The sequence below is a fragment of the Zerene cesonia genome, chromosome 17 (assembly GCF_012273895.1).
Source record: "Zerene cesonia ecotype Mississippi chromosome 17, Zerene_cesonia_1.1, whole genome shotgun sequence".
NCBI lineage: Eukaryota > Metazoa > Arthropoda > Insecta > Lepidoptera > Pieridae > Zerene > Zerene cesonia.
The window spans coordinates 4664488-4687783 of record NC_052118.1 but is presented as its reverse complement, the minus strand read 5'-3'; the positions used below and the strand labels follow the sequence as shown (position 1 = coordinate 4687783).

The window sequence follows — 23296 nt, the reverse complement described above, 5'->3', positions numbered from 1 at the left end:
GAAACCGCGGGGCGCAGCTAGTTAGTATATAAGATAAGTATGACCTTTTTACGACTTGAGATGCATATATCTCGATTAGTAGGAGTAGGATAGTAGGATATTAGGAAGGATATATAATATATATTAAATTAATTATATATATTATATTAATAGGAAGTATAGGATATTAGTAGGATTTATTATTTTATCAAAATCTGCCGAGTGAATTCTACGTTATTTTCCTACATACAAACAGATAAATAAAAAATCCGATGAATAAAAAACAAAGAAATAAATTACCATCCAATGTTTTGGGGTCTAAAACATACATAATGCATAGTTATTATGTGCTCTTTTTAATTAAATACTTAATGTGCAGAAATTGCCTGTTTAATGTTTTATTATATGATTAGATATGGATTATATCTCCATTGGGAGTTAGTACCTAATTTTCCAAGCTCTCTCGGTAACTAGGCCACAGATTAATAAGTAAGGCTAGGTACATTGCATACGTAGGTACCTACCTACCACAGAAGACATATATGCTATCTATCATAGGGACTTTAATTAATTATATAGAGCGTATGAGTACCAAGTTTTAGATACCTACGTATAAAAGGTTCTTATTTAGCCATGTGCAAAAAAAAATAAAGGAAATCAAAAGCTAATACCGAAATTACATCTAACATAATATGAGGAAGAATTAACATTTGTTAGCCCTTTGTACTTAACACCTTACAATCCCTACCCTACCTAAGAAGTAACATGAATCAGAATATAAACGAGAAATAGATCCAATCGAATTCTGCACTCATTTTACGTTATCTAAAGATGTTGAAATAATATGTGGGAATGAAATGCTAATACCAAAATTACATCCTATATATGAGGCAGGAATATAATATATTTGCCAGTTAGCACAAATCTGCTGCTAGATACTGATAGGTAAATAAATTCTAGGCATGCCTTTCACGTTTAAATACGACCTATACTACATATCATAATATTTTATGTCATTTAAAGAAGTTAATATATGTTTATTTTCATTTCGTTAAAATGCCTATATATAATTCTATAACTAAGGCAAACGAAAACCACAAAGTTAAATATAATTCAGCGTCATAGTGCTGCGTCATTAAGCGCTCTGACGCGCGCAGAGTATCCATTCTGTTGGACAAAGCCATTAGGACTATCAGATAGAACGCGTTTTTCGGTTTTTAGGCTTATTTTACGCACTTTTTACTATGTAAGACGTCAGAGCGTTGTCGCTCAGTTTAACGGTATATTACCGCGTATCAGATACAACACAATTCAGCGTCATTACGCGGCGTTACGTTAGCTTTGACGCGCGCTAAATACGCGTTCTGTTTGATATAGCCAATAATTATAACATTGCCATGTACGAACCTATATACTTCGATATTATACAAATTTGAATCTATTGATTTTCGTCAGTAGGTACCAACATAATTAATGTTAGCGCTCCCGTATAGAACAAACATTCGCAAATATTTTACCTTATCTTTGCAAAGAATCCTACTATCCTTCCTGCTAATCCTATCCTTCCTACTAATATTATAAATGCGAAAGTTTGTAAGATGTATGTGTGTGTGTTTATTGCTCTTTCACGCAAAAACTACTGAACCGATTGCAATGAAATTTGATACGTAGATAGCTAGAATAACATATAGGCAACTTTTTAGCCCGATATTTTGACGGGATACGGACTTACGCGAGTGAAACCGCGGGGCGCAGCTAGTATCGTCATACGTAAGAGTAGGTACATACTCTTTATCTTACCCGTTTACATAAAACTAGGTTTCCGCCCTCAGCTTCGCCCGCGTGGAATTCGGTTATGTCGCGCGACATGGTAAGGAGTAGCCTATAGTCCTTCCTAAGGTCTGGACCTAAAACTGAATCTAATCTAAAAGGCGTGGTAGGTCCTTTCCTAAGTTCAGCTCCATCTTCATACCAAATTTCATCAAAATCAGTTTTACAATAACGAACTCTCATTTAAACTTGGGTATTAAGTATGTATTTTCTTGGGTATTGAAATATCTCCATATCAAATTTCATGCAAATTGCTTTATGGGTTTAGGCGTGATAAAGTAACAGTCAGACAGTTAGAGTACTTACGCATTTATAATATTAGTATGGATAGGGATAATGTAATTAAAATCATATAATAATCTGTTTTATATAAATGATAATATTAGGTATCTAACTTTATTCCATCCTGAGAATGTGTTTATGCATCCCCACGGCTCAGCGCCAGCCGCAGAGCGCATTGTGGGTAGAACCCTGTAGAGCTGAAAGTTTAAATGACGCCCATTGAACGAGGGCTTTGAGCGATTCATATTATTTTCGTTTAACAAATAATGTTAATAATAGTTTTTAACAATAATTCCAAGTAGGTAGTGAATTTTATTTCATGACCTTTTTTCTGTTCACACATAAGATGAACACCTTTGAACAAATTGCATGCAAATCAATGAAACGACAGTTATTTTATTTGAGCTCCTTAAGATCTGACGCCTAAAGTAATCAAAAAATCCAGAAAAATGTCTCGCGTAATTTATGGACGTCTCCTTATTAAAAATATATAGTAAAGTGTTTACTACACTCCATAATTTTTATAAACTAACTTGCCTTAAGCGCACCCTTGCAAAGTGTAAGTTTTCTCATTTAGCTGTCTTTTCAAATTATACCGCTCTTTAAAATTTACACTCTTACTACAGTGGCGCCACTCTTCGTTGATATTTCATAGCGGACACTTCATCATTTTGTTTTGTTTCGTATTTTTTACTGTAATAAGAAAATTAAGTAACTGGCCTCTCGTATTAAAATTTTGTTTTATATTTCCATAATAATCGACGTTAGGTACATAAATAAGAATAGATGATTTCAATAAACTAAATGTTTATAGAAATAATAAAACTCATCTTGAATTAAATAGTAGATTTTTTCAAACGGCAACTACATAAATAATACGAATAAATAAGATTAAAACAACGAAATTAGGTACATCGGTACCATACGTTATCGTCATTTTTATCTGTATTGTTGATGGGTATTGGGTAGCGTTCATAGATATACTAGTATATTTATGGTAGCGTAATATGTATCTTATAGTGACATTATCTGTGGTCCGCCGTAACTATAAACTAGTTCTTAATCTGTGAGTCAGCCTATAGTCTATGGTCTGTAATTGTTAATTAAATGGTGTGCCTTTCAAGTTTAAACATTCAATTTACTGTTTGTAGCTTGTGCTGTTCCGTTTTATTGGGTGAATGTTAATAACGTAGTAATTGAGTAAATAATAAGATTTTATTTGACTCCTTTTTCAATCAACATTAATTTTTAAAATGTCTGCGGATAATATTGAAAAACTTTATCAAAATTATGGTGTTCTCGCCGATGCCAAAGATGATATCGCCAAGGTAACCTAAAAAATTACCACTTAAACATAATGATATCACCAATTTCTGTGTTAGACATATAATCATAATATGCATTAAATTTTTAGCACGAAAAAGAATATTTGGAAATATTGGCAGCAGTAAAGGGATCCGATAAAGAGAAACGGCTGGCGTCTCAATTTATTGCGAAATTCTTCAGTAGTTTCCCGAACTTAGCAGACCAAGCTATCGAAGCACAGTTTGATTTGTGTGAAGATGATGATGTAGCAGTAAGTACTTAGTTTATTTTATTTAGATAACTTTAAAAAGACAAACAATTTGTTGAGAGTGATTTGATTATAAGGATAATGTAATTCGTAATATTGTCGATGAGTAAGATGCTTGATAATTGCAAAATTTTTCATTTATTGTTAAAACATGCTTAATTTTTTAAGTTTACAAGAATTGATAACAGGATAGTATTCAGTAATAATGGCTTTTTCTACACACTAAGGAATTACTAACATTAACTTTCATGTGCAGATTCGTAAGCAAGCAATCAAGGAATTACCTACAATGTGCAAAAGTAATAAAGAGCATGCACAGAGAATAGCGGACATATTAGCACAGTTGTTGCAGTCTGATGATTCCACCGAAATTAATGTTGTTACCAACTCCTTGCTAGCTATTGTGAAAATTGATCCAAGGGGAGCCTTAGCTGGTTTATTTTCCCAAATACATCAGAGTACCGATAGTGAAGTGCCGAATGAAATTGTTAGAGAAAGATGCATTAAGTTTCTTGCTACCAAAGTAAAGCAACTTGGACGAGAAGTTATTAATAAAGAAGCAGAGGATTTGATCATAGCTGAGGGCAAGAAAATCTTAGAAGTAAGTTGATTTGTTTTTGTCTCATCTAAAAAACTTATAATCGATTTATTTCAATTTGATTTAAAACCAAAGATAAATTAGTATTAGAATGTCAACTGGTAACATGAGATCCTAATTGAGTTTTGATGGTGTATTCTTTAATTTTACAGTAATAATGTTAGCTTTTTCCTATTAACAGGATGTTGTTGCGGAAGAATTTGAACATATAATGGACTTACTAACATGGTCAAAGCTTGGTAAAACTCCTGCTGGTAAAAAGGAATTGACACAAATTATTGCTGCATTAGCTTTTAGCCCTGATGACTGGCATCCTGAAGACCCTGAATATGTAGACAGACTTATTCAATGTTCTCAACATGCATTACCATTATTTACTGTAAGTATATATTGTGTGTAATATGGGAAAAATGACAGACTCTATACATATTATCTTTTATGAGACTTGTTTATGCTATCTTTATTCATGACTCAAAAGCTGATAAATTTGTTATGACTTCAGTTAAAATTGTTATAATCATTCATCAGAAATATTTGTTTTATTTTTATCAGCCCCAAGTTGATTCCACACAATTTGTCAATATCTTCTGTGATCATGTTCTGTCAAAATGGGATGAAATTGCAACTACTGGAGGAGGGACAGATCAAAAACTTGAACTGTTGAAAACATTTGCTGAAATCACTGAACATTGTGGTGACATTGAAAATGTAGATAAGAAGATCAACATGGTGTATGATGTTTTAATGGTATGTAATACTAGATTCAGTCAGTTCATTCATAAAAGTCTATTTATTAATATTATAATAGAATAGATCTATCTAAGGTAATAGTTGTATTGTAGTACTTTTTAGTGTAAATTTGTGTGTGAAAAGAAATTATTTTTGCTATTTTGTGGTACTCTAACTAAAATAATATTGTTTCCTTCTAGTAGTCACATTTTCAGAGAGATGATTACCTAATGGGTTAATTAGTATGGGTTAATGTAACTAAATAAATTCATAAATAGAATACGTAAGCTTAACAGCTGAAATTAATGGTTTTATTAAGAAACATTAAATTATTAATAAGTTATTGTTTTCATAGAATTATCTACCTGAAGCTCCATTAGTAAATGAGGAGGAAAGTACAGAGAAGAATGCAGAAACCGAAGAAAAATCTGACGAAAATAAATCATCAACAGCACCATCCCTTCAATTTTCACATGTGGAATGTGCACTCTTCGCTCTACACTCGCTTTGTCGCAAATCTCCTGAAGCCTTAAGTGCAGATGCAGCAAGGTTAAAAACTTTACGTTTGCGCCTCCAGTATACGGCTCGTTTAACACAAGGGTACATTAAGAAATTAAAGGAAGTAACACAACAGGTGATTATGCTGATAGCTGCTTAACATGTGTTCTAATATTCTTTTGTTTATAAATATACATCATCATCATCATCATCATCAGCCCATATATGTTCCCACTGCTGGGACACAGGCCTCCTATGAGGGTACAGGCCATAATCCACCACGCTGGCCAAGTGCGGGTTGGCAGATGTCACATGTCGTCGAACTTTTTAATTCTTGGACATGCCGGTTTCCTCACGATGTTTTCCTTCACCGTTAAGCAGTGGTGATGTTATCCACATGCGCAGATAAATTGAAAAATCAATTTATTTCCTGCACGCTCGCCCGGTCTCGAACCCCGACTTATCGATTTTTGAAGTCCGAGGTTCTCACCACTGAGCCACCGCTGCTTTTTTAATATAAATATACATAAAAAGATTAAATAATGTCTAGATCCCTGAATAGATATTGACGTGGATAATTTCTTTACTAAAATATTTTTAATTTTAGGGCAAAAAGGGGGAAGACGCCAATTCAGATGAAAACAAATTGAGAGTGGCTGCATTGAAGACTACTTCAAATATTAATACTTTGATACGGGACATTTTCCGAACACCGCCAAGCTTTAAAAGCAAAATACAGCTGTCATTCCAAACTACAAAAAAAGAGGAAAAAGAGGTATTTTCATCAACTTTTAAAAACCAAAACTTTGTGTAACCTTTATTAGCATGACAATACTAAATAATTTATATTCTATCTTATATATAGTATTGTTTGCTTAGCTGTAATTCTTACAATTTTTGCAGGATAGAATTGTACCCCATGAAGAAGACAAAGACTCTGGCGCCCAGAAAAGACACCGTCCCATCACATTTGACAATGGCGAGAAAAAAGAATCACCCGAAAAACGCTCAAGAAGTGGTGACAGAAACTTGAAAATGTACACACCACCATCTGGGAAATACAGTTCAAGATTGAATAACAGTGGCCGATTTATGGGTGGAAGCTCCGGAAGGGGCAGGGGAAACTATGGCAGACGGGATTTTCGTAATAATGGTGCCCCATACAGACGCCGCAGTAATTACTGACTGACTGACTCATAAAACTACAAAGTATTTAATTAGGGTTGACTGACTGTGACAACTTTTTGACTTACTTGCAGACATTTATTTGGTTCAAAATAACATTAGCAACCATAAGTTACAAACATCTGAGTAAAAACATCCATAATTACTCAAATAAATGGAAAGCAGAGATTGCAGCGATAGTTACAATGGTTTCTTTTCGTTTTATTTGTACATAGGTTCCTTGTATGCAGAACTGCATTGAATTAATTTCCAGTATTCACAAAGGAAACGATGGTGCATTTGTGCAACATTCAAATGGCATTATGGTAAGTAATAGAAAAATAATTTATATATATATATTATTATTATTATAGATTGTTCAGCAGATACATCAACTGGTAGCTGCAGTGATACCTACAAAACTTTGTAAGTAATAGATTTTAATTGTATTTTAATGTCAAAAATTGCTGAGGAATTCTCAAGGTTCTGTCATAGGTGTGTAAGTATGGAAAATATAATATGAGTTATTTAGGGGTCTATACCAGTCCAGGAAGCTGATTTTCTACACATTTTGGTCCAGATATCTTGAGTTTCTCTTTTTAAAGGAACTCCTTGTATGGATTAATTAAGTCTTACATTCAATAAATAAAATTTATCAATTACAAATCTTTATTTCATTTATTAATGCCGGTATTAGATCATGTAGACTTATAAACAAATTCAAATTCTTTAATCACAACATAAATATGTATGTGTCCCCATAAAGATAAACATTCTTAAATTAAAAAAATTGTATTCCATAACACATACTGCATATGCTATCAAATGCATTATTTTTAGGATTTAGTGTAATGTTCTATCAATCTTATTGCAAAATGTACACAATAGAAATTTTTACTGTCTGTTTCAGTGAGTTCAAAAGTTTTCATTTATTATTCTTTAAATTACAAGTATACTAGATTATCTCATCGCATATTATCAACAACATTACACATTATATAATCAAGTTCATAACAGGGGTCTGGGTTAGCACTGTCATTTTGATTACTTTCTATTTGTTCTAATATTTCTGTGGGCACTTTGAAATTGGACTCCATTTCGTTCTGATCAGGTAAACTTTGAAGAGCATTTTGTAAAATATCCTGGACTTTATCTAAATGTTTCTGGAATCTGAAATGAAAAGGAAATTTGTTGATAAGTTAAACAAAACATTTATTGCTCATAGTAAAGGAAATGTCTGTAAAAGTAGTAGTAGTAGTAGTATAGGGGCAGTATGGCGACGCGACTCTGCATATAATTTTTTACATACACCTATAAATGTTTCATGTTCTTTATGTAAAGAGAAAACATGGATTTTTTTGCTTGGTTTTTTGCATGGATTGGTCTGCGCGAAAAATACATGTGAGTATCATCATCATCATCAGCCCATATATGTTCCCACTGCTGGGACACAGGCCTCCTATGAGGGTTTACATGTGAGTATACCGAATGGAAATTTTTAATGGGACCGGGAGAAAACTAAATACTGGAGATGGCTAATTTACAAATTATCGAAAATTCACCTGCTACATCCAGGAGTAATCTACGTACGCAAAATCCTGAGTATAAGAACGGTAATTTATACAGGATTATAGGAGAAACATTTGTAGGCATAAAAATAAAAAAGGCAAATACATTAATCTGCTTAAGTTACACATATTTTGATTAATTACCGAAGTAGTCTTCAGGTTTAGCCAAAAAAATTGCTAGGCAGTTTTTAAAATTCCTTCAATTGAAGCTGATACTGAACCAATTCAGACAAGGGCATTAGTAATTTGCCTCGTAAATATAAAACTTTATCTCAATTTTTTGTTTGTTCCAATACTTTGTAACATCTATTTTATTCATCTTTTTATTAGTCCACTTGCTGATGCCTTGAGCAAGAATCCCAAATGCTTTTTATTTAGGTTGGTACCTGCATATATGTATGTACCTATTCAATCTATGAATAAAGAAACCTTAGGCAGTAAATATAAGACTTAGTGACAGATTTTAAATCTATGTTTAGTAGAAAAGTGTATGAAGGAAGCATTAATAAATTTCCTGTGCATCCAACTGCTTCCTTTAACTACAGGCAAGACTACAGTTATATGTGGAGCATACAATTGTAATCTATGGTCACATGTAGTCTTGCCTATAGTATAAACCACAGTAATTTTACCAATAAAAGTGGCTATGGGGCACAGAAGAGCTCCTACAGCTTTGATATAACAGGAAATGGATCACAGAAGCTGAAATGGACTAAGAAGGGATTATCATCATCATGAATCACTCTCAAATACTGTTTTTAAAATTATTTAAATTTCTATTTGTGATATGTATTGTCATCAATTATATATTGTTTATTTCTAAGTAGAATTTTGAAACAGATATACTTTGGGAAAAGACAGGTTGGTTTTAACGTTTTATGAATAAAAAAAGTATTATATGAGTGAATATGAGGATTCAAATATGTAATATGGAAGTGAAGCCACACAAGGAAAGAAAATAAACTAATACAAATATAGTCAGTTAATACCTCATTGCAGTTTCAACTCTTTGTCGTTTTTGCAACTCCATCATTACTCTCAAAGTTTCTCTTGCTTGGTGAGGTCTAAATTCATTTAACAAATGATGTATGTGTATAAACAAAAGGCTTAAGTCTTCTACTTTTTCTGCCCTTTTAGGTGAATCTGGACAATGTACTAGAAGGTCTAAGAGATCAAGAAAATTAACCAATAGAGAATGATTCAATTTCTTTAGCTCCCTTCTTCTCTCAAAGTGTAAAGGATAAAGTCTTCGAAACCCCTGCAAATAAAAAAGGAACGAATATATTTATGTTCAGTAATATTTTGCATATTATGTTCTAGAATAGAAAAATTTAATTATCAGTAAATACGACAGACAAAACATTTACCTGACTTTCTAGAGATCTTATTATTGTGTCATCAGCGTTAAAAGTATTTCCAAACATTGAATAGGAATCATGAATAGGTCGCGGAGGTAGTGGGGCCCTGTTTCTTCGAACATTGTCATCTGTGTAAAAGTTAATATACTGCATCGGTGGCAGTGGTAACGAACTGACTTGTGCAGTTTCCGAAGACATTATTGAAGTTTCCTGTAATTTCATTCGAAATTAAAGTACGTTGTTTTGTATGTAAAACGGATTACCTACTGACTCTCACCATGCATTTATTTCTTAAAAGGCTTACTTACCGTTTTATGCAAACAGTACAATGGAATAGGATATATAATTATGCAATTATAAGGTTAATATTTTAATTTTTAAATATACGGTACAGTTTCAAAGATTACTCCTAACTCAAAAGTAAATAGTTATTTTTGTTAGAACTCAGTAATTTCATGTAAAGTAGGTAAACGTCGTTGTCAAGCTGTCATCAGACATTAATTAAGATTTAAGACCATAGATTAATTTAAAGTACTATCGTCAAGAACACAGAGTACGTAAAGCAATATAAATAGCACATAAATAATAATTCTTAGCGCCGAGAAAATGAGTATTAAAACGGAAACAATGGCCGCAGTACAAAGTACAAACATACAGTCGTACAACGCCTTGAAATAAATAATTTAGTAATTATGAAAACGTAGATCCCTTTTTGACATGTAATGACGGTTTGCTTTTCTTTTGTAATTTTTACAGTATAAGTAGTGTAAACCATTTATGCAAGGTAAAGTTCTAGTATGTAATTAACCTATCACTTTTTTATTGTACATCATAGTATCACTATGATATTTAAGCGGAATAAATTAAGCACTTAATAATACAGGTTTACACACTTGTGTTTTACTAGCTGCGCCCAGCGGTTTCACCCGCGTAAGTCTGTATCCCGTAGGAATATCGGGATAAAGTTGCCTATATGTTATTCCAGTTGTCCAGCTGTCTACGTACCAAATCTCAATGCAATCGGTTCAATAGTTTTTGCGTGAAAGAGTAACAAACACACACACACACACATCCGTACAAACTTTCGCATTTATAATATTAGAAGGATACGATAGGATACTCAGTGCCTAATTTTTATTTTATTGAGTTGAGTTGAGAGACTGCGAGTTCAAAGGTTAATTATTACTGTTCCTTCATATAAATATTATAATAATCTCTAGATACGTACCTATCTATCAAAACATTGCTGTAATTTAATTGCAAAATTATTGTTGATATTTGTATTTACATTATTTGAGACATGCTTTGACACTAAAGAAACAGCTTCTTATTGTGCTTTAATTTATCGTTTTAACACAGAAAAATCTCAATCCTCAAAATATAAATACAGATTGCTCTTATCACATTTAATCATGATAGATTAAATAAAACATTTCAATTATTGTGCAGTCTGTACCATACAAGTACCAACCTTACGAAATTGCTTTTGTCAGGTTTTGTGAATTTTGTGAGTGGTTCTGTTGTGTTTTGATTTATTTTGAAGAATTAACTAAAAAGTTTTATGAAGCCGTGCCCATCTAGAATAACTGATTAGGAGAAAGACTTTCGCTTATTGCGCTATAATTTGTTGAGGGTGTTGTTCCAAAATTATTATTGACAAGTGCTATGTTTATTTTTTAAAATTTTGAGTAAGTAATAATCTCAATTGAATGTTAACTTACCGGTTTCATTTTATTAAATCAAGCAGTCTCGATACCATAAATTTCACACATTCGTGTCTTGTATTTTCAAAGAAATATAATAATATTTCTGATAATTGCATGTTGGAACACGATAATGAAACGCCCTGTTCCAATCTATATAAGTACATTAAATTCTGCGATTTCACTGCAATATAATAATTGATTGTTGAATTTTGTATTCCGCTCAATAAAATTTATGTTACTTAGTTTTCCACAGTTTTCTCTAAGGTATTTTTAAGATTTATTGCATATATAAAGTAAATACCATACTAAAAACACGTATGCTACAAATTATAATAATTCTAATTACATATATTCTTATCACTAGTTTTTGAAACCACACTTATAGAAGTGTGACTATAGAGTCATTTTCCGCTTTTCAGTGCTTTTGCTCCTTTTATTTTAAAACATTGTGTAGACTATTAAAATTTATAATTTACGTTATAATATCTTTATTTAGTTTGAAAATGGCTGCCACAGAAGAGGATGAAGTCATACGAGAAACATTTATGGTGAAAAGATCCCAGAATAAGAAAATTTTTACTCCAATCAATTACAAGGAACGCTGGTTTGTCCTCACTCGCAAAGCTCTAATCTACTATGATTCTGATGGCCAAGTAAGTAAAGTATTTTTTTAAGTATATTTAATATATAAAAAAATAATTAATAAAAGAATAATAATAATTACTGAGAACATGATTATTTGTCCTATAGTAGTGTTAGATGTTTTTTGTTTTTAATTATCAGTCAAATATAAATAATGGTAGTGGTATTATTTATATAAACAACTTAATAAAATAATATAACTTGATGTAAAAATTTTACCGACAAAAATTTTTAAATAACTTTTTATGATTTTTCTTAAGTTTAATTCTCCAAGTAGGAACAACTATAATAACTGAAATTATCTCTAATTCAATGTAATATTCAAAATTTTTTATCTTTTATTGCAACCTAGGATATTACTTGGATGTAATAGAGGTAAGTTAGTCTTTAATTGAAAATAATAATTGACTTGATAAGGTATGCTTTCATCATTTATTTTATTTCATTAGAATTTTTTTAGTCCTTACAAATAAAGAAAATGTTTTTATGTCTTGCTTTCATGTCAAAACTACTGAACCAACAAAATGAAATCTTAAATATGATTTTATATATATTCAGGTTATATATGTAGGCTTTATATTAATCTTTTAAAAAGGTTGTAACTTTGTATGGGGCTCTTACGGGGAAGTGTGTTTAATGGAAGTATCATAATTTTTTAAGCTAGAATCTAGAATCTAATTTTTTAAAACTTTTTACTTATGTTGAGAATTGAGATACATGTAAAAATGTCATTTAGTCTGCCAGGTTTATCTCAGAAGTGGTTAAAATTACAATGCGAATATGTTTAAACTGACTTAAAATTCTTTAGCCTCCTTAATGGACAGCCCATATATTCAGTACAAAATAATATAAGCATATAGTAGTACGAGGACTTTGATCTCATAGTAAAAGCCGAATAGACAACATTGCGGTTGTCAGTACTTAGTAAAAGTCAAGAATATAGTTATGATGAAAAATCTTGTCAACATATGTACTATTTTTAGAACATAATTACATATCACATTTAATCATAACACACATAATAATATAAGATACATATATTTCGAATTTTATAGCTGTTTGAGTTTGACTCCATTAAACCTAAATTAAAATATCTTTGTAATTACGCCTTGTACATTGAAATAAAGTTGTACATGTCGAGCACGCTTCGGCACGAATTGGGCCAGCTCGCACAAGGGGTTGGTACCTCACTCGCATAGAAAATCGGCGTGAATTTGTAGCTACTGTGTTTTGTTCGGTGAGTGGGGGAGCCGGAGGCCCGTATCCTTGTCATTACCCTTCCCAGTCTTGTCTTTTGCAGGGACGTAAGGCCTCTCTCTGTAAATGACCTGATGAATGAATTTCGCCTTTGCAAATGTTCATGGGCGGTCATTGCGCTTACCATCAGATGAACCACCAGCTCATTTGCCAGCTATGATATAAAAAAATCCGTTAAATTAGCTTAAAAACCCAATTGGCTTGGATTACATACTTATAATGTTAACACAATAATAATGTTTTGTTTAATATTAATTTACACTATATTAAAAAAACAAAGTAAAAAGTAACGGTTCTATAATATTGTAAATGTTATGTAGTCCTATTTAATAATTAACTGTAATTTTATCGACTAGGCTAAATATAGCGTGGGAATAAAGAATAGCGTTTTCAATACCTGAAAAGTGATTAATATAATTATATATAATTTAAAAATATATAATTTAAAAATATAAAATTATATATAATTTAAAAATTAAATAAAAGAAAACATACAACAAACTATCGAGACATAAAAGGCCTTGTATTGTGTCAATGTTTACGCATCAGTTTCAACAATATAGTTATTATGTGGAGATGCTGCATGCATCTTTTTTTAGACAAAGTGTATTTCTATTTTTTCATTCTAATTTCTCACGCAAATAAAAATCAGATTCTCAATTGTCTTATTTTTAGTTATTTTTTTACCAAGTCATATTAGCCGCTTAGATTGTAAGCCCATTATTTATTAATCAGTTTATTTCGTATAGCTATATTTAGTTTATTTGTCGGAGAAGCTTGTCTCATCCTTTTTAGGCACTCTGAATAAGAAAAAGATATTCTTTAATCTGTATGTACGCAATTACTGGTACTGTTCATATATATAGGTTCCAGTAACGACTACTAATTAAAAACGATACGTACCTATTTGCAAAAATTGAAGGCAAGTCATTATATAAACTACTAGCAGTTCGCCCCGGCTTCGCCTGTTTTACATATATAGCCTAAGTCACTAAGCACTTTCAAATGGTTGAAGAATTTTAAAAATCGATTCAGTTGTTTTTGAATTTATCCATTACAAACAAACAAACGAAAATATAAATTCCTCTCCTTTCTAATATAAATGTAGACTAGCTGTGACCCGCGGTTGAAACCGCGTAAGTCCGTATCCCGTAGGAATATCGGTATAAAAAGTGCCTATGTGTTATTTCAGTTGTCCAGCTATCTACGAAGCAAAATAGTATTATTATTATTATTAACAACAAAACAACACGAATAAAACACGAATATGACATTTTCTAAAAAAAATTCCTAGCTAGTTCGATTTATCGCCCCCGAAACCCCCTATATACTAAATTTCATGAAAATCGTTGGAGCCGATTCCGAGATTCCAATTAAAGAATTGCTCGTTTAAAGGTATAAGATATAATTTCTACAAAAAACATATACGACTATATATTTTATTAAAACTCTTAACATTCAAGTCCACGAATCATATACTATTCGACATCCCGGGCGAACTTTACTATTTTATTTACGTGGATATTAGATAAATCATTTATATATCCACCTAGCATATGCAGACACATATCTATATTCGTACCAAATTTCTTACATATCCGAACAGCTGTTTTTGCGTGAGTAGAAAACATCCATATATACACGTTAATTCGTCGTCGTCTCCCATAGATAAAATAAATAGGATGATAAAGATAATTACAGCTTCCATTTATGATATATTACTTATTTACTTATTTATTTATATCATACATACATACATAAAGTTTTTGAAATTTTTAAAATTTACAATTTATAGCAATTACAATTAATTAAGTATATTAACACAATAAATCTGTGATTGTAACAGTCTGCTCTATCCTATTGAAGTCAGATACCCTAATAGGATGATCCCATATGACAATCTTTTAAGATGAAATAATTCTTTTAAAAAACTATATTATGAAAATATGTATAGTAATATAATGGGAAAAAAGAATTAGCTGTATAGACATGGACTAAATTAATGATATAAATACAAGTCTAGGCTCACAAAAACATTTACAATTAATAATTAATATTTACAGATACTTTTGAATAAGAAATATAAATTGTAATCCTAATCGATATTACAATCAGCAACATAAGAGTTATTCATTGAAAATAGCCCTCGGTTAGTTAGTAGAAAATCAAATGCAGCGTAGGGAGTGAGAAATGTTAGGGATTAGGGAAGGTTTGGATAGGGTCGGACGACGCATGCGTGCATTGGGCGTGTCTGCTATACGAAGCAGGTTCGCCGGCAGTTCAGCTTCGTTGACCGAACTTCTCCCGTTCATCGCCCTTTCTTTCCGGTAAAGATTTTACTCACATAATACCAATAATTCATAATATATTTTGATTTCCTTAACTTGTGTTTTTACATTCAGTGATTCTTATATTTCTTCTCTATACAATTCGATCAAAAAAAGGAATAATTAAAAATCAATCGGTAAAAGTTTATTCTTCGCCACCTAACGAGCAAAATTGCGTCAAGATAATCGTTTTTAAAAGTGATAAAGATGCGTGTGGATTGTTTCTTTATTTTTAGTTTTATTAAACATCCCATTGATCTTTGTTTTATAGATGCTACAATGCCCACCGGTAAACATAATAATATGCCGATTTGGCCTTTGATATAACTTGTAGGCAGTGATAGAATTGTGCAGGTTGGTGTTTTTATTTGTTAAATAAGCTTTTGTTCCATTAGAAGGAATTATGAAACACCTTTTTGAACGTATAGCGGTAACATTAAACATATTAGATAGTTCTTCTTTATTTGGTATTAAGTAGTATTATAATTCTTTTTTTTAATTTCTATGATTAAAATTAAGTATTTTATATATTTCATTTCAAAACTGTAATAGAAAGAATGCATTCTGACTTGGTGTTTTAAAAATGCATTCGTCGATGCAGTGCTCTTCGGCTAAATTCGTAACAAGGGAGAGAGGTCCCCATGCGATAATGTATGCTCAGGCAGTCCTCACGCGGTCCCTGTGTGAACAGTTTTAATGGAGTGCCCTCCGTCACACATTAAGTGTTTGTAAAAGGCACCCTCTATTCGGCTCTACTGTGTTTTGCCAACACTTCTTTAATAGCGTTGTCCTTTTGGAAAGTGTGTATTCGTTTCACAATTTTCCTTCCTCAAAATTACCATATGGGTATTCCTGAATTAATTTTTCCTTTGCATGTTTTGAACGAAATTATGTAGCTATTTCATTTAAATATTAAATATTATATTGTTCCTACTTGCTTTGATGTTAAGATATAATGTCTTAATGCAAGATAGGTTGATTTTTACAATTTTACGGGTCAAATTGTGTGAAATTCACTTATCTCATCAAATCGCTCATCCCGATCGGAAATAATCTAGTTACCTGCCGTGATTCAGGAAATGCGATCTGTCAGTTACACCCGACATGGGAGCCGATCCATGATCATTTGTATGAATTGATTGTCTTGAATTGTGTTAATCTCTGTGAAAATAACGGTCATTACAGATATTACTCGTTAATATATTGAGTATCGATAGTTTATGATACTTTTCGAGACAATTTAAGCGAAGATGCATATAAAATAACACTAATCCTTCCTGAAATAATATGCATTGTATGTGTAATGCAGCATTATAGTACATTACATTGTATATATGTCAATATTAAGGTACTTATATATTTACACAGAAACGTAAGGAACGTGGGCGAATATCAACAGAGACCATACACACTGTAGAGCAAGCACAGCTGGGCGAGTTGAGCAAACAATTGCCGGAAGGTGACAACGAGAAGAGTCCAGCCTACAGATATCCCTTCCAGGTAACTGATGCAACATACATAGTGTTTATTCGATTTTCCAGAAATTCTTCATGCAACATCAAATCGAATTTATGGTATTTTTGGTGCATGCGAACTTACCTTAAGCCAATATAAAAAATCAGTAATTCATAAAACTTAAATATATCCACAAATAACAATAAGTACAGCCTTTTTAGTACAGTCACAGATAACTAAATAGTATATTTACAATGGATACCTAGAGCGTTACAAAAAACAAAAATCATTTTCAGTCGGCCATTTTCAGACGAGTTTCAAAAGCTTAATAATTTGCGATTTTTTTTTTCAAAAGTAGGTTCATTTTGAAAGTAGAACAACCTACCGCAAAGCTCGATTTATAAATACGAGTCCATGTAATTAAATAAGGCCGCACTGACTCCGCGAGTCGGAAATGCCAATAATTTTTGTTCGTAAGCTATACATATTAATCTACTCTTAATAGGGTCATGTTTGTATATGATGACATAACATATGGCAGATTGTACACAGGTGGGCTACACAGAACAGAACACAGACTACACGTTGTACCTAGCGGCGCGGGAGCATTCTGAGAGATTGAATTGGATACACGACATCAGAACTGGTGGGTATATTATAATCTATTCTCAACAATTTAAAAAAAAAACGAAACATACTGAAGTACTTTTTAAAATAATTATCATCTTATTTACTTGTACTGTTGAATTGTACGTATAGATCTTACAGAAAACATATTGAGAAGGACAGTGCGCACTGTTTCTCTAAAACATTAATCGGGGTCCAAAACCACAACAAGGAATGTTAAACAGAGCTGACTCATAAGTTATTCCTACAGTTGTCGATAAAAAGTTACCTATAAGAGATAAAAAAGGTATCAGGAAATTACAACACAATGACCAAATAATTTTTGTAGTTAAAAAGATAATTATAATATTGAACATAATATCAAAACGTGGGTGCGAAATAACAATGTATATTTATCAAGAGTTTCGGTATTCTTGGAAGTTAGACATTGAAATATAATTTTGTACGCTAATTGAAAGCGTTGAAAATAAATTGCCAATTTAATTTTAAAAAGTAGACTTACAGCGGTGTTAAAATTGGATTTGTATATAAAATGTGTACATAATGAGCTTTATTAAAACCGTAGTTAGTTAGTTTGAAACGCGATACTGAAAGTAAAGAGGTTATAAGTACGTAATTAAACATCTCTTATCTTGCACGTAAATTTAGCTGTTTTTTATTTGTATTGTTGTACATAATTTATGATGCAGTAGACTCCTACGGAAATGCAGAATTTTTAAATAAATTGAGTCTACATTATTAGATATTAAATATATCGCCAGAACCAAGTGTTTTTGAGAATGAAGGGGGCTAGTAAAACTTAGTGGAAGACTTCTAGATTTTCAACTGATTGATGTGATTCTTACTGTGTTTGATAGTATAGTATTCCTTTGGTCCCATTTTAGTTTTTGGAGTGGCCTCACCCTATGTACAACAAAAGTATTTATTCTTAAATTTTTTCGCTCACCACAGATTTGTTGTACATATATATACATTTAAATATTTAGAAAATTTGGAAAAAGAATGGTATATCCTAAATACCAATATTATGCCCGATTATTGTGAGAAGTCACCAAAGGTTTAGCCTCTCGTGTCTCATATTAGATAACTAATATATATAATAATGGGAATTGAACACTTCTTCACAAATGATTTAGGAGATATTAAGAGTTCTTAAAAGCAATTAAAAATACTTTCCAAGGAAAATTATATACCCAGTAAATCAAAAATGTTGTGTAACTAATTGTTATGAATATATGTTTATATTTTTGCTATCTAAAGTATGTAAAGAGAATGCCATAAATCAATTCTAATGCAGTTATATTACAAAGTCAAAGTACTGTTCTATTGCTTTTGTTTTTATTTGGTGTATGTGTTGTATAGTGTTCCATAGTGTTCCATTAACAAGTACTCGTAGTTAAACGACCTCCAAGGAGGAGGTGCCCGATTTCGTTTCAAGGCTTATATTTTAACACGAATTTATTAGCTTCACTTGTATCTTTCTATGCTTTTATGAATGTAACTGAGTCCTTTAAACCCGATTTGACCCAGTTTAAACGGACATATTTTAATTATTTTTTGTACACTTATCAAGGGTCGATGACCATACTATAATTTCATGGGTCTTATTATCTTGATTAGGATCCACCAGGATTCAATAATTTCCTTACGTATACGTACGAGCTATATAAGAACAAGCGAGACAATTATTCGATTCTATTTTGAATGTGGGATTTATAATTTTTCAACCGATCACAAAATTACGAAGAGGTTATCGACTGTTTTTTGTGTTTGTAAATTGTTACCTCATTTACCTTTTTCTTATTTGAAAGCTCCGAGGCGGTTTATTTTCTTATTTACAAACTCAAATATTTATTTATTCAATTAGTCTTCTTATAGAAAAAGCCCTTTAGAATCGTCATAACATAGTTTTAACACAAATAATGCTTTAAACTATATTATAATTGTTATTTCCGTATAGTGTGTATATCAAACTCGCGCCGCGCCCGCTACCACCCCGCGGTGTGGTCGGCGCGCCGCTGGGCGTGCTGCGACGCGGAGCGGCGCTCGGCGCCGGGCTGCGCGCTCACGGCCGTGTGGCCGCTGCCGGAGCCCGACCTGCAGCTCATACTGCACGAGCAGAAACCTAACCTGACTTTATGTAAGTATTCACAAGTTTCTACAACAATACGGCGGTCTGGTCGATACTTGGGGTTAGTATTCTCGGGTTCTGTAATGCGATTTTATCTCCATGGTTATTTATAGCCAAGAATTAATTTTTCTTATTTAGCATACAAGATTTATTATGTCATTTTTAATTACGATATGTTATTTTTTCAAATATCACGTCATGTTTATTAAGCATTATCAGTAGAATCGTAAGCTAATACAATTATTTATGCATGGATATACAAAGAATTTTTATTTCAGGTTTTGATCATATAATTTACTCAAAATCTTTAACATTTATGCCATGTTGTTCCAAGTCAAATTGTAAAGATGTTTTAACGCATAACTAATGAGCGGAGTAAGAACAGACCATCAAGATAGCAATAAAGAAAATGCTTTTAAAAAACGAATACAATATCTTAGTAGCATAGAGCTTTTTTCTCCTGTCCTTTGAGCATTAAAACTTATTTATATCTGATGCAATGTCCGGTCTTTTGAAATGATTCCGCAGTGGAAAACGGGACTTCTTTTTCTGTACTTTCACTTATTCATAATGTCTAGCTTTAAAACGTAGTTACTATAGTGACCCATTCGCTGCAACTTAGAAAGCACACACCCACAAAGAACACGCTTAGTGCGTACTCCCATTGTGACTCGCCGTTTTTGTTTATCATTGAACTGAAGTGTTCAGCTTTTCCCACTGAGTCGTGAGTCGTGATGATGATGTTTAATAGTTCAAGGTAAGATTTTACCGCTAATGAATCTTTGTACGATACAATTTTTCATGATTTCGACGATTGGGTTGGTTACGATGTATGTTGCCGTTACAATTTGGGGGGATTTGTCGTTTCTAGTTTCTTGCAGAGATTTGATCAAGTAATAAGTTTTAATTTGTCTGTTATTATAGAATTAAAATATATATATATATATGAGATATTAGTCTGATAATCTATGTATCTCAAGCCCATTCCGGAAAACGGCTGGTTGGTGGCCTATGTTATTTTGTGTTTTATCATAAATATAAATATATTTAAATATTTAAAATTACGGATGAACGCACTCTAGAAACAAGAATTGTTTAAATAAGCAAAGTTAGTGAAGTAGTTAGAATGAAACAAAAGGAAACCAAACATTTCAATTTTTGGTTTCCTTTTATTAATCTAAACTTCAATGACGTATGAATCGGTTTTAAGGAAATAATTTATAGTCTTTAGCTTATGCAAATATTCCTATTGTGTTTATCAATCTAAAAGTAGTTTTCTTAGGTGAATAGTTGTAGTGTCACGTCTCATCTACAAACGGTTTTATTTGGGTATAAAGAAGCCCTCCTACTTTAGAATTCTATTGTTATTTGTCAACCCCGTTTCCATTCTGTTTAATTAGTTATTTGTGCATGATTAAGAATATTCGTTTTCTTAACTTATGAAGTCTAGTAATAGAAATTCTAGACTTCATAACTTAAGCAAATGTGTGTCAAAATCACAATCTGACCCTATACACATGTCAGTCATTTCAAGTAGTCTCCATGACTGACACGTGTCCTCATTTTTTATATTGTTCACTTTCTGAAAATGAAGTTGGTGAACAGTTATTTTGAGTCACATCTTAGTAATCTTATCTTTTTACACAAATATATTATTAAGCGAATTAATTGCACATATGTTACATACCCGTATTTATTCACATAGTAGATTATTAATTGCAATAACAAAATTCAAATGAGCTCTTGTGGAAGGTTGGCGTAATTTGTATAATCAAGATTTTCGTCGACGTTCGATATTACATCACTTTTCATCATATAGGGTTTGAAACATGCATGAAAGGGACGAAATGTCGCATGTGCCTGTGCATCGAATAGTGAATGTAGGCCGCATGCGACCACACACTGTGCCTTCTGTTGCTCCGGTGATAAAAATACTCACTGTAAATATTTAGCAAAATGATTTTGAAAATTATGAATAATAAAATATAATTTTAAGTTTGTCATATAAGGATATTATCTACTACATAAAGATTCTACCAGCTATTATATAAGGTTTTATCTGGTAAGGCATTTACGGAAAATGTCGAATTGCTGGAAAACAGTCCCTTGAATTGCTTGGTTTTACTGGTATTATATTGAAATAGTAATATTTTCAAAGCTATGCCATATTCAAAACGTTTAGGTTTTTATTGTATCTAGACATATAGATATTTTCAAATAACAGAAAATAAAAGAGCGTTTAAACAGATGAAAAAGGTCACAGTTCAAAAATATATGCCACAAGAGCAGTATCCAAATAAAAAGTAAATATTAAAGTAATTGCCTTCACGTTTCGGCGGGCAAGGCTTTATTGTGTATCTCGCTTTAGCTTCGATACGGTACATTGACACGTTACGTTAAACCTAAACGTCAGTCGTGAATGTCGCGCGCGGACGTCCGGTCGTCTCGCTGCTCCCATGTTACAAATTAAATCCGAAAACGAACCGATGGTTACCAAGAAAAAGTCCAAGATACCATGTCTCTCGTTGTCTTCATTCCTCCCGGCGTTAGAGGGTACGGTATATTCGGATGACCTTTTTTTTTACGGCCTCCAGCCACCGGTTGCGTTTGCGTTCACTCGTTTCGCTGCACTCACTTTCTTGTCTTGGTCAGGTGTACTTAATGTAATGAGTTTTTATAATGCCAACCACAATTTGGATATTCCAGTGCTTGTGCTAAAAATGTCATGCTTTTTTATGTGCTTTATATTCGACATATAGTGTGCAAACAACTTTATGTTTTCGTGATCGTTCTAGTGGGTGTTTAATTATTTAATTGTACAATATTTTTGTGCTATCTCTAAAAACCAGTTTTGAGTGTCAATAAATTTGTTAATTGTGGTTTTTATTATATTCGCAATTACGAAAAACCATAACAGGTCTTGTATTTAATGACCAAAAAAATATTGCACGAGTTTAATAGTTGTTAAATAACATGATTTATTAATTATTATGTTCTTATGGTAATTATTATAAAATAGTACATTATCGGTGATTACATTAGTCTCTTGTTCGTAATATATTTATTAGTTAGGATTTATTGAAAGAAGACTTCATTAAATGTTCTATAAGTATTTCATACTAACACAAATATTGCTAAGTATAACACAACCCTGGTATTAGAAATTATTAGAGCGAGCTATGTAGGATATGCAAGAAATGTCACCATGGCTGTATTATAATTAATTAATATAAACCCACGCACGGTAAAAGTTATCGGTAATCGTTCGTTACCTAGTACTTTCTCTGTTGCTTCGATGATTCATGCATCTTACTGGGTCATATTATACGCAACGATAAATCTGTGCTTACAAAACATACTGATTAATATTTCACTTTTTAACGAGTGTATTGCGTAAATTACAACTGTATTTCTTCGAAATCGAAAGTTCAGTTTAAATAACTGCTTATGATCGAGTAGTTTTAAGGATTAATTATGAGTTTATTTTATTGTAGAAACGTAAACTCGAAAAATGTCAATTTGTTTGTTATTAAGAATTTTAATTGATTGTTTTTTTTTTTTTGAAATAAAGA

General features: G+C 32.0%; 3 protein-coding genes across 7 annotated transcripts in view; 2 read left to right on the top strand and 1 right to left on the bottom strand.

The window, feature by feature from the left end:
- The first annotated feature begins 3173 nt into the window (after positions 1 to 3173).
- LOC119833231 (apoptosis inhibitor 5) lies at positions 3174 to 7316 on the top strand. Its single transcript, XM_038357157.1, has 8 exons — positions 3174 to 3419; positions 3506 to 3667; positions 3921 to 4265; positions 4444 to 4641; positions 4815 to 5009; positions 5347 to 5625; positions 6097 to 6264; positions 6393 to 7316. The coding sequence occupies exons 1-8, from the start codon at positions 3345 to 3347 to the stop codon at positions 6672 to 6674; spliced, it is 1704 nt and encodes a 567-aa protein (XP_038213085.1). The 5' UTR covers positions 3174 to 3344; the 3' UTR covers positions 6675 to 7316.
- Positions 7312 to 10058, bottom strand: LOC119833232 (mediator of RNA polymerase II transcription subunit 7). Its single transcript, XM_038357158.1, has 4 exons — positions 9888 to 10058; positions 9589 to 9789; positions 9211 to 9479; positions 7312 to 7823 (listed from the first exon to the last, which is right to left on the bottom strand). The coding sequence occupies exons 2-4, from the start codon at positions 9775 to 9777 to the stop codon at positions 7619 to 7621; spliced, it is 663 nt and encodes a 220-aa protein (XP_038213086.1). The 5' UTR covers positions 9778 to 9789; positions 9888 to 10058; the 3' UTR covers positions 7312 to 7618.
- Positions 10059 to 11076: 1018 nt separating this feature from the next.
- LOC119833204 (tyrosine-protein kinase Btk29A) overlaps positions 11077 to 23296 on the top strand; it is a 24633-nt gene continuing 12413 nt past the window's right edge. Inside the window, exons 1-5 of one of the 5 annotated variants that reach the window (XM_038357117.1) lie at positions 11077 to 11267; positions 11782 to 11938; positions 16880 to 17011; positions 17519 to 17612; positions 19554 to 19733. In XM_038357117.1, coding sequence (XP_038213045.1) covers positions 11789 to 11938; positions 16880 to 17011; positions 17519 to 17612; positions 19554 to 19733 — 556 coding nt within the window. In that variant the 5' untranslated portion in view covers positions 11077 to 11267; positions 11782 to 11788. Of the gene's footprint in view, positions 11268 to 11781; positions 11939 to 12285; positions 12303 to 16879; positions 17012 to 17507; positions 17613 to 19553; positions 19734 to 20363; positions 20482 to 22114; positions 22278 to 23296 lie in introns of those variants that run through there. The other 4 variants (XM_038357122.1, XM_038357123.1, XM_038357121.1 and 1 more) reach the window with 4 other exon arrangements.